Raw genomic sequence first — 12,250 nt, 5'->3', positions numbered from 1 at the left:
GCTAAACTCCAAAAGAAAATACCAAATTAAAATCATACTTTTTTTATTCATTCTCTCTCTCTTTCTCTTCCCCCCCCCCCACAAGGGGATTTTCTTTCTTCCTTCCTTGCTTGCTTGCTTGCTTGCTTGCTTTTTTTGGTAGGGCAATAAGGCTTAAGTGATTTGCCCAGGGTCACACAGCTAAGAAATATCAAGTGTTTGAGGCTGGATTTGAACTCAGGTCCTCCTGAATCCAAGGCCAGTGCTTTATCCACTACACCCCTAGCTGCCCATAAAATAATATTTTTTTAAAATAAATAGGAAAATTTACTTTTAGAACTCTCATAGAAGAATGACTTCATAAAGAAGTAATTAGAAAGATAAATTTCTATATAGAATTAAACAAAACTAAGGTATCAAGTTTTCCCTTACTCACCAGAGAGCTTGGGGGGCATCTCAGGATGGGGCTCTGAAACATCAAATTCTCTTTCCCTCAGAGTAGTAGGGACTTCTCTGTACACCTGTAATTTCAAACACATACAGAAAGAAATGTAAAAGAAAATATTTCCCACAAAAATGAAGATTATTTTAAGTCCAAATTATGTTAAAACAGAATATTTTTCTATTATTTTAACTAGTATGTTTTTAAAAATATGTTTACTATTCATACATAAAACTCAAAGCCATCAGTAGACATTTAAAAATCAAATAGATCTATGACTCTTTTGAAGTGGGTCTTTTCTCCTTTTGCATAGAAACAACTGATTCATAAATCATCTTATATGATTCTTCTTCATTCTCCATTATATACATATTCTAATTCACTCAATTAGCCAAGCAAAAAGGTGATCTCACACTTTTCAATAATATATTACAGATTAAAATAAGTCAAAATAAAAAGAAATCTTCTTTTCAAAAAATAAGTCATTCTCATTTAACTTTATTATCAATACGCAAGAGAGATCTCTGCATAACTGAAATAAAAATCACTGCCCAGTAACATGATTGATGAGATATTGCATTCTTCTAAACATAATAAGAAAAAAGAATGAAAGATAGGAAGGGTTGGGATTCTTGAGATTTTGCTGTATAGTTTTGTTCTGGGTGATTTGTTTTATGTACATTTAGACTTCCCTTCAATTTGGAGGTAGTACCTACCAAACAGTGCTACTCTGCAGTCCAAACAAAATTATAAATTTAATATAGTATTCAAAGCAAATCATAATTTATCATTGTTACTATGACTATAATTAACTGTATACTCTGGCTTCTCCCCCAACCCAATTTTTGAACTGGGCAATGGTAGCAAAGGCAAAAAAAAATAAATTCAATAAATTGAATATATCAATAAAGTAAGTCACAGGAACTTTGTGGTTTCCCAGTGCATATAAAAGTTATGTTTACAGGGGCAGCCAGGTGGTGCAGTGGATGAAGCATGGCCCTGGATTCAGGATGACCTGAGTTCAAATCCGGCCTCAGACACTTGACATTTACTAGCTGTGTGACCCTGGGCAAGACACTTAACCCTCATTGCCCCCCCCCAAAAGTTATGTTTACACTATACTATAGTCTATTAAGTGTGCAATAGTATAAAGTTTAAAACACTACTGTACATACTGTCATTAAAAATTCTGTTGTTCAGTCAAAAAAAAAAAAGACTGCACTTAGAATACTGAATTTAGTTCTAGAGGCCAGATTTTAAGAACTGTATTGATAAACATTTAAAATTAAAGAATCATAAAATTAGAACTAGTGGGTATATTAAAAGTCATTAATTTAAAGACTCCCATTTTATAGATGAAGAACCTTCAACCTGCAGAGTCAAAGTAACTTTCATAAATTCATCCACAGAGGGGGCGGCTAGGTGGCACAGTGGATAAAGCACTGGCCCTGGAGTCAGGAGTACCTGGGTTCAAATCCGGCCTCAGACACTTGACACTTACTAGTTGTGTGACCCTGGGCAAGTCACTTAACCCCCATTGCCCCGCAAAAAAAAAACAAAAACAAAAACAAAAACAAAAACAAAAACAAAAACAAAAAAAAACAAAATAAATTCATCCACAAAATGGCAAGAAAGATGGTGAGAGGACATGAAATTAGATCATATAAAAATCAAGTGAATGAATAACAATATTTACTTAGCTTGGGTAAGAGAACACTGGGCAGGGGGCTATGGGAGAGAGGAAGGGAGGCAGGGAGGGAGGAACAGGGGAAGGGAAGAAGGAAGGAAGGAAAGAAACAAGCCTTTCTTAAGTGCTTACTTTGAGTGAGGCAGTTGGCTAAACTTTTTATAAATGTTATCTCATTTGAGCCTCACAATACCCCTGGAGGTAGATGTTTTATTATCTCCATTTTACAATTTAAAGAAATGAAGCAGATGGTGTTTAAGGGAATTGCCCAGAGTCACCAGCTAGTAAGTGTCTGAGGCCACATTTGAACATAGGTTTCACTTACTTGCAGACTAGCACTCCATTCATTGTACCAATTATCTGCCTCTTAATGACAGTAGACTTAAGCAGGGTAATCACAAAAAAGGAAGAATTAGATTTGTTTTGCTTCTATTAAGAGGTTAGAAGTTTCAGAAGGAAAGACTTTTAATAACTGCAGTGTCCAAAATTGAAAGGGGCTGCACTGTGGGATGGTAGCACTGGAGTTCACCAACTAAATTCTAAGATACTTGCTAAAGACTTTGTAGAAGAATTAGCTTTTATATTACAGGATTTTCTGTTTCTTATATGATGTTCAAGTAGTTTCATGCATGAAGTCATGTTCCGAGTGAAAAAGAATCCTTTCAAGCCAATATGATTTATCTCAAGCAACATTAAATATCCATCATTTAATCTACTTCACAATATCCAAATCTATTAAGCAAAACAAAACACCCAATATAATAACATTTTTCTTTTAATATTTATCCCTACCATTTTTTAAGATAAGGAAATAAATATTTCATTATATCCCATTAATGTAACATGAACTTCAAAAAGAAAAATGGAGGAGGTATCTTTTTTGAAAAAGGATAAAGGTAAAATATAATATTATAGGTTATCATTCCCATATCAAATCACATCAACAATTATTTATTGAGGACCTACCATGTGCAAAGCTTTCATGCATACCTTATTCCACTTTATATTAAGAGTTCTTAAGTTTTCTGAGATGTGATCTCTTTCTTGCGAACTCAAGCTATTAACTAAAAGAATCTCAGGTTCTCTTTTGTTCAACCACTTCAGATTTTCCTCTTGCACTTCTATCTGCTGACCTAAATCCTAAAGGGGGCAGAAGAGAGCTTTGGTTAAAACCTAGCCACACAAGCATTAGTAGAATAACAGGAAGGAAAAAAAAAAAAAAAACTTGTCCAAAAAATCATGAATTTGGCATTTAAAAAGTTCATCCATAAACATACTACACTCTGATAGGAAGTAATAGGAACAATCCCTGAAAATTTCTTGTGGAATAAAGTTCTTTATATGGGAAATAATCTAACAAAAAATCAATACATCTACTTAAATTTATATAAAAATACACCTAACAAGTAGAATACAGAAAAAAACATAATGTCTCTAGCTTTTTCTATACTTGTTATGGGGACTAATCTGGACCAGATGCCTATGAAAATATTTCAAGGAATAGAACTACAAAGCAGCAATTAAGAATCACAGTGTAATAATGCAAGGGTGATTAATGTCACCATGATGGCTAAAGACTGCCAGGAATTATTATTGATATAACTCAATCATTTATAAGTTTCCCATACAACTCAATGCAAACATTGCTCTAGGCAGTAGGGGCTTAATACCACAAAAAGACTGTGTCTGAACAACAAGACATTACACGACACAAAAATATCAGGAGCTTGGTTCAAATATTGAAATGGTAGCATCAGGCTAATAATTCTTATGCTAACACAATCTTCTGAAACTATGACTTCAAGTTTTCCTTAGTGCCCCTTTCAGAGCTAAATTATAAATGCTAAGGTAATGTGCCTTTAAAATATATTTTAATGTTTAATATTTGCCTTCAAATGGAAGAATTTTTCCTCATTATCCTGCAACACTATTTCTATTCTTTCATTTAAACCCCAAAAAGGTATAAAAACAAAGAAAATTATATAACTAGCCTTTAGTTCTTGGACACTATCTTCTTTCTCAGATGAAGGTGTCTTCTCCAAAGCACTTTCAGCCTTTGATAACCAGCAATTAATTTCGGTCAGCCTTTTTCTGAATTCTAATAGCTCTTCATTTTCTGCTTTCATTCTAGAAAAATCATTATTGAAAAATATTGAGCAAACCAACTAGTGTGATAGAATACTGTATGCAGACCAAGTAAAAGGTGTCAAATCACTTTTATTAAAAATTTTGATAGAAAAATCAATAATCCTATGGTGGAGGAAAGGCAGTGAGCTCTCAAACTCATGACATGATCACTCCAAAAAACATCCAAATAATGCCACAGGACAACTCCTGTAGCAGCAAATCCCACAGAAGAATGTGTTGAAATCATCTTCCAACCAAGGACAACTTGGAAGGTCGGGAGGGGGAAGCTGCTGTGCTGAGCCAGAAGTGGAGCTCAATCCCACAGTCACCCTGACACAGATCCAGTTCCAGGAAGGCCTCACTGGAGAAGGAGACCCCCAGAGCCCCTGAATCAGCTGAAGCACCAGTGTCGTCTGGAACTAAGCTCACAGTCTGGTGAGAGGGCTGAGCCCTTGGCAGGGGGGAGATATTACAGGGGTCTCTGCTGGTGCTGAGGCAGAACTTGGGTTTTTTACCCCTGCTGGGAACCAGGAGGTAGGTTTGAGCAGCAGTGGCCCAGGTGGGGGAGGGGCACAGGCTCATCAGAGCTGACAACCACAAAACACAAGGCTGGCTGATTAGCAAGTTGGTCTGGGGTCATTAACAGACCAGGGAACAGGCCAGACAAGTGAAGAACCTGATCCTCCTTAAATCATACCACCTGGGACCTTCTGAAGCTTGGGATACTGCAGCCTGGAAACAGTGCTCCACTTTAAGGAGCCAAAAGTCAAGTAAAAGAAAGGCAAGATGAGCAGAGAGAGAAAGGTGAGGACCATAGAAAGTTTCTTTAGTGACAAGGAAGATTGAGGAGCACCCTCAGAGGAAGATGTCAACATCAGGACCTCTATATCTAAAGCTTCCAAGAAAAATATGAATTGGGGGGCAGCTAGGTGGTGCAGTGAATAAAGCACCGACCCTGGATTCAGGAGGACTCGAGTTCAAATCCAGCCTCAGACACTTTTGACATTCACTAGCTGTGTGACCCTGGACAAGTCACTTAACCCTCATTGCCTCACCAAAAAAAAAAAAAAAAGAAAAAGAAAGAAAAGAAAAAGAATTGGTCTCAGGTCATAGAAACACTCAAAAAGGTCTTTGAAGATAAAGTTAGAGAAGTAGAAATGAGGCTGATGCAGAAAAGATATGAGAAAAAAGCCAAGAGCATGAAAAGCCAAATTGGCCAAATGGAAAAGGAGGTACAAAAGCACTCTGATGAAAATAATTACCTAAGAATTAGGATTGAACAAATGGAAGCTAGTGACTTTATGAGAAACCAAGACACAATAAAGCAAATTCAAATGAATAAAAAATAGAGGGCAATGTGAAATATCTTCTTGGAAAAACTGACCTGGAAAATAGGTCCAGGAGAGATAATTTCAAAATTATTGGTCTACCTAAAAAATTTTGATAGACCATCTGTTAAATGGGTTCAAAAGTATTGAATTAGCATTCTAAAATAATGTATCATGCATTCTTGCTTTTGCTAATTTTCTTTTTTTTCTCTCTCAAAGTTATAAAAAGCTAAATAAGCCATGGAAAAGAAAAGTTTTTTGTTTTGTTTTGTTTTGTTTTGATGAGGCAATTGGGGTTAAGTGACTTGCCTAGGGTCACACAGCTAGTAATTGTTAAGTGTCTGAGGCGGGATTTGAACTCAGGTCCTCCTGAATCCAGAGCCAGTGCTTTATCCACTGCGCCACCTAGCTGCCCCAAAAAGTTTGCTTTTTTAACAGTGAAATCAAAGGTATTATTTATTATTCATTAAAAAATAAATATGCTTGCAATATGCTCAAATTAATTTTCAAATATAAAGTAATAATGTACATAATACTGAGGAATTTTTTTTATTAAATGGAATTTTTAATTAAAAAAGAAAAAGTTCCTGAGGCACAAAGAGAAAGAGATTTGCCCAAGAGAGTAATACAGTCAGTATTTTGTTACAGGAAGGGCTTGAACCAAGTTCTGATTCTAAGGATGGTTTTCTAACTAATCTCTCTCTCTCTCTCTCCATATATATATATATATATATATGTATATATATATATGCATGTATAATTGTATCTATAAATAATCCCTTTAATAGTAGGAAATTAATTGTATTCATATAATTGAATAAAGTACTTTAATTCTTATAAAATATATATACATATGTGTGTGTCTGTGTGCTTACATAAAGTACTTGAACTTCCAAAGAACTTCAAAGAAACACAATATCTTTCCTACTGTAAAAGAAGGATTGCACAGGGATTTCTTTTTGGACATTTTATCATTCCTTTTTAATGAATTTAGATTTCTCTGAGACTTTAAATTGTCTTCTATGAAATTCTCATTAACAAGCTAGCATAATATTTCCTAGGTAATGATATTATTAAATAGGCATAAATAATTATGGGCTAACTAATCATTGGGTATTTATTAATAAACTATGCATCCTACCTAATTTTACTTAAATAGCACACAGTTTATTTAGATATAGAATCTAGATGATTTAGAATCATGTAGAAGAAACAAAGTGGTACTTACATGTGTAAGAACTTAACTATAAGTCCTCAATAATAGTTATTTGTTGAATTAAAAATTATCATTCAAAAAATTCCTACAAATGCAGTCATGATACCAACCTAATATAGATAAACATCTTAGTATCATGATGTGAAATTAAAAATAAACTTATTACATTTATTTAATGTATTTAATATTTAATTCCCTGCATGCATTATCATTTTGACAGGCAAAAGAATGAATAGTGTTACTTCAGTGGTATGTACTCTACAAAGACTTATCAATCTGCAACAAAATTTGGAGTGAATTTCTGCAAATAACTGTAATGATCCTGGCAGTAGGAAAAACATGTTTTTGTATTGATGAAGGAGGGATATGGGAGTAAAAAGCTATTGATGTTTAAATGTTCTATAAAGTTGTAAAGACTTCTGGGGTGAATTCCACCTATATTTTCCAAAAGCAACTAGCTAATTCAAAAAAGTTCATTACAAAAAAAAAAGTCTAGCCATCATCAGATGATCCTGGTGGGGCAGGGAAACTTAAAATTCATTAAGCCATGTGCTAAGGCCTGAAAAGCATGGAATCTACATTAGTGAAGGAAATAGTCACCCTGGATAAATTATGGATTCCTTAAATATCTACAGTAAATCATCCATCAATAATGCATTAATATCTTGTTGATCTTTGTGATATAATTAAAGAACAGGGTCTAGGCTACTTGGGACCATATATTTTTTAATTAGTCATTAAAAAACTATCAAAGAAAACAGATCCAATCTAGATAGAATATTAATAGTCAATAAAGTATTATTCAAGTGCCACCTCCTACATAAGGCCTTTACTATTTATCCTAGCTTCCAATACTTTCCCCACACATCTCCAATTTCCTGGTATTTACTTGGTATATAACTTGAATTTATTTATGTTTTCATGTTGTTTTCCCCTGATATTTATCTTTGTATCTCCAGTTCCTAGCAGAGTACATGACATAGAGTAAACAGGAATTTGACAAATGCTGATTCCACTGAAATAGATAATTACTAATTGATTTGTTGATTCTGATGAAATGATTATGAAATTTCTCAGCACATGAAAGTAAAAGTTTCATTACTTGATATTTCATCTACACATCTGAGGTAGATAGCATGAATATATCATCTGGATTTTCAAACTGGGACTATTGTTTTAAAACTTCCATTGTCTGAAACATCAATATTAATATGCTATAAGTCTTGGGCATGGAAATATTTGAATATGAATCTCTTTTGCCAGGTAATTTCCATAAACCGACTAAAAATTACATCTTAAAATATAATAGAGGGGCAACTAGGTGGCACAGTGGATAAAGCACCAACCCTGAATTAAGCAGGACCTGAGTTCAAATCTGGCCTCAGACACTTGACACTTACTAGCTGTGTGACCCTGGGCAAGTCACTTAACCTTCATACCGCCCCCCCCCCAAAAGATAATACAGATAAGAATAATTTCCAGTGGATTTGCTCACATGTACTCTGGAGCCATGGAGAATGGGTTTTCATGTGGAGTTGGCATTTGTTTTCAAAGGCAAATTCCAGGAATTCTGGCACAGCACCCTCACCCCCAACCAAGTCTCCCAAGAGTTTGGGATTCCCTCCATTTTCCTGAGTCCAGGAAGATTTAACAGAGAAAAGTATCCTAATGGTATTTGAGCTCTTTTGCATTACAATGAAATTTGAATATATGTTATTTTCTAAAACAAAGAGATGTGTGGATTACCCAACATGCCTTATGACACAGTTTGTAGCTTGCAAAAAACTCCAGACCATCTAAGGACAATAACATATATGTAGATGTGTGCGGAGGGGTGGGGGTGGGGAGAGATAAGGCCTGGATTTATAGAATGAGTATTAGTTCTATCATCTAAAAATTGAAGAGTCTGGACTAGATGATCCCTAAAAGGTCTGCCTAGTCTGAAGAGATGATCCCATAAGTCTTCACAAACTTCATGAAAAATTAAACATGCATCTCATCTCTCAAACAACTAAGAATATCACATTTGTAAAACAAATCACAAGAGGCCACTTTCAATTAGTATTTTCAACTTTGCATACTTTGGGCAAAGAATCATGTTTATGATAGTTGCATAAGAAAAGTCAGACACTGGGAATAGCTGTACTTCCTTATTCAATCTACCTTTAGCATGGACAAATGAGAAGGAGAAGTAATGTTAATTAAGGTAAAAAATACAAAAGCAGAAAAATGAGCAAATCATATAATTCAGGGGAGAATGTAGCATAGGTACATATAAAATAGATGTCAGAAACTTTTCTAACAATGGAGAACAAAAGAATCAAACCTCTTTATCTGTTTTCTTTTCTTTTTTATTTTTTGCAGGGCAATAAGGGTTAAGTGACTTGCCCAGGGTCACACAGCTATTAAGTGTCAAGTGTCTGCATCCACATTTGAACTGAGGTCCTCCTGAATCCAGGGCCAGTGATTTATCCACTGCACCACCTAGCTGCCCCTTAATCTGCTTTCTAAAAAGTTTTCCATAGAATGTAATTTTGAAGAACCTCCAGTTATGTCTTAGATACCTTTGCTGTCTCTCCATTACTTCTTTCATAATTGAGTTCCAGCGTTTTTTAAGCCCTGACAGCTTGTCTTGCAAGAAGCTTCCATCTGCAGTGGAGACTTTCTGGATGATGGCTTCTCCAGTTTGGTTTAGTGATGAAAAACTAAGCTGGTGGCTGCTAACTCCCTCTTCAAGTTCCTGCCACAGAAGCAAATGCCAAGATAAATTCTAATGTTAGATTAAACTGTTTCGAAGCTATCAACACACCTAGGAATTATGATGTTAATTTAAATGCTGCAGCAGCCTATATATGGGAAGATTAACACAGAAAACATATCCTCATTAGTTAGTTCTTTTAAAACAAGTCAAGAGAATTTCAAAGGAAAGAATAAACGTACTTTTAGAGCTAATTCAGATTCATTCATTTTATTAGATAAAAATAAAGCAAAGAAGAAAAACTTTCCAATATAAAAGGGAGCATTTTAAAGAGGGTTACATGAGAATCAATCACATTTAATAAAAATTCTTTAAGAGGATTGCTTCTATTTCTCTAGCCATGTCTATTTTTCATGTCTTTTTTTATTAATTACCTTCTAATCACGCTCATAATCTTTAATACTTTGCTTATTTTGACTTAATATCAATGAACTGTAAATATCACAATGCAAAGTCATAAAAAACTGGTTTGTTTGTTTTTAAAATTTAATTCCAGGTTCAAATTTCTTATTCATGAAAAAATTCTTAGGGGAAAGGAAATAGTAGGGAAGCTGATGAGGGAACATAAATACATGCTAATAACTAATCAAAAACTCAGATGAAAATAACCCTAAAACAAGAATATTTCCTTTATTTTCTCTCTCATGGCCTTTAGAATTCAAAGCATGTGCAAAACTTTTAAAAAATTAAATTTTACTTTTACCAATAGTCTAAATTAAAACTTAATTTGTTAGAAAAATTTGAAATTGGAACTCTTATCTAAACAAATGTTGAAAACTAAAATAAATATTTTTTTAAAAAAGAAAAAAACTTAATTTGTTACCATTATTATATAAGACTGCTTCAACAAGAACAATTTTGTTGGTGCTATTTTATAAATAAAGGGCTTTGTATCAAGAATACTTCCTTTTACAATAATTAGTGAAGATGCTAACAAACTTACAAGTGAAGCCCTTAAGTGTTTACATCCATAAAACACAAAGAAGTGAAACCTTACAAATTATTAAATAAAGTCACTTCACAGGCAAAATTAAAAGAGCTTAGGGACCCCATTTGGTAAACAAAAATAAATTAAATTAAAATGACTCTTAGAATTAAAAAGCTCCCACTTTTGTTAATATTACTATGCAGAGAAAACCCTGATTCAAACACCATTTCTTCCCCATCACCCCTACTCTATAAAAAAGAAGCTTAAAATTTTTCTGAGGTAAGTTATTATATATACATGTTTTTAATGAATAAAAGACCAAAGCAAATTGCATGCTGCCAAAATCTCATTTTTAAGTTATTGCATCAAAAGCCACTAAAATCAAGGGAAGTATCTGAAAAAGCAACCCCTACCTGCTGATGTAGCCTAACTTTCTCTAGATCCAAGTTGCCATCTGCAATCCATGCATCAGCCAGTAACTGTTCAGTTTCTGCCACCCACTGGGTAAGGTCATTCAGGTCACAATGGAAGTGTCTCCATTCTTCCACAGCTCTATCAAAACAACTTTTAGGGAATAAATTAAAAATAAAAGAAAGTGGTGAGTGTTTGCCTCCATTGCAATTCATTGGAATATCTTCATTTAGAGAACAAGTAGTCAAGAATTGTTATTTTTTTTATTAGAAGCTTTAAAAGTATTTGAATTCCCTAATTAAAAGTGAAAGAATTTCTCAGGATTCTAGACATTTATTCCATTCTGGAAAGAACTCAAAATTCTCAATAAATGTTCCACAATGCCAATTAGTTCTTTTATTGTTAATTATGTTTTAAGCTTCTGGTAAAAAAAAAAGTATCAATTCATAACAACTTGTTTTATAAACCAAAATGTTCCAAAGTATTACAAATGATAGTTTCTTCAGAAAATCTGATCTAAAGCTATCATTCTCACATGATACCCTCATAAAATTTCTAAATTAGAAAGAGCTTGATGATTTAAAATTTCCAAATTCTCTAGCTCAGGAAAATAAGATTGACTAATTGTAGTCAAACTTGATACAATGAACTGCAAACACTTCAAATTTTAGAAATGGAATCAATTGGCTTGGTTAACCCATAAAACTGTGTAATACTAAGTTTATTTTGAAAAATCAAATAATTTGGTTATAAAAGTAAACAAGAATAAAGTTTAATCTATGTTAGCAAGCAAACACCACAGGGAAATACTTCCCCCTCAAAACCAACCATGTTCCCTCCCTATTTTATTCATTCATTTTTGCAAAAACTTCCACCAGGGGCTGAAATTGGGGGGAGGGGGAATAGTTCATGAAACAAAGTGCAACCATACCTGTGGAAACATTCACCAAAATATATGAAAATGCTAATGGGCCCATCTGGCACAATAATGGAAATCAATACAGTGATTTCTGTTTCTGAACTCTTTCCTAGTGAAATCAACATTTATTTACCCTGCAGTTGTCTATTAAGCTTTTAATACACTTCTTTTATAATTGAAAAGAAATTAAATCCTTTTTTTGTTTGGTGACTTACATGATTAAAATTCTCAAATGCCCCAATTCTATACTATATAAAAATGTCAACTGTTCCCATACCTAAAAAGTTGTAATTATGATCATGAATCTGCTAAGGTTCATAACATAGCAATAATAGGAATGTTATTTAGGTCATTACACAGAGAAAGGCATATTTAGCTTTAATTACCCTTTATTATAAAAGAGAGATTAGTGAAAACGTTAGTGCTTTGGCATACTCAGAGAGCCTTAGATATAT

The 12,250-nt window shown here is 33.8% G+C and overlaps 1 protein-coding gene across 1 annotated transcript in view; it reads right to left on the bottom strand.

Moving 5' to 3' along the window:
• Positions 1–12,250, bottom strand: part of UTRN (utrophin) — a 705,722-nt gene that overhangs the window by 359,933 nt on the left and 333,539 nt on the right. The window contains exons 43-47 of the mRNA XM_044001726.1: positions 10,879–11,029; positions 9,344–9,519; positions 4,100–4,235; positions 3,099–3,248; positions 416–500 (exon numbers count right to left, since the gene is read on the bottom strand). Coding sequence (XP_043857661.1) covers positions 416–500; positions 3,099–3,248; positions 4,100–4,235; positions 9,344–9,519; positions 10,879–11,029 — 698 coding nt within the window. The remainder of the gene's footprint in view (positions 1–415; positions 501–3,098; positions 3,249–4,099; positions 4,236–9,343; positions 9,520–10,878; positions 11,030–12,250) is intronic.

This window comes from Dromiciops gliroides, chromosome 4 (assembly GCF_019393635.1).
Source record: "Dromiciops gliroides isolate mDroGli1 chromosome 4, mDroGli1.pri, whole genome shotgun sequence".
Classification (NCBI taxonomy): domain Eukaryota; kingdom Metazoa; phylum Chordata; class Mammalia; order Microbiotheria; family Microbiotheriidae; genus Dromiciops; species Dromiciops gliroides.
This window is presented reverse-complemented; position numbering and strand designations above follow the sequence as displayed.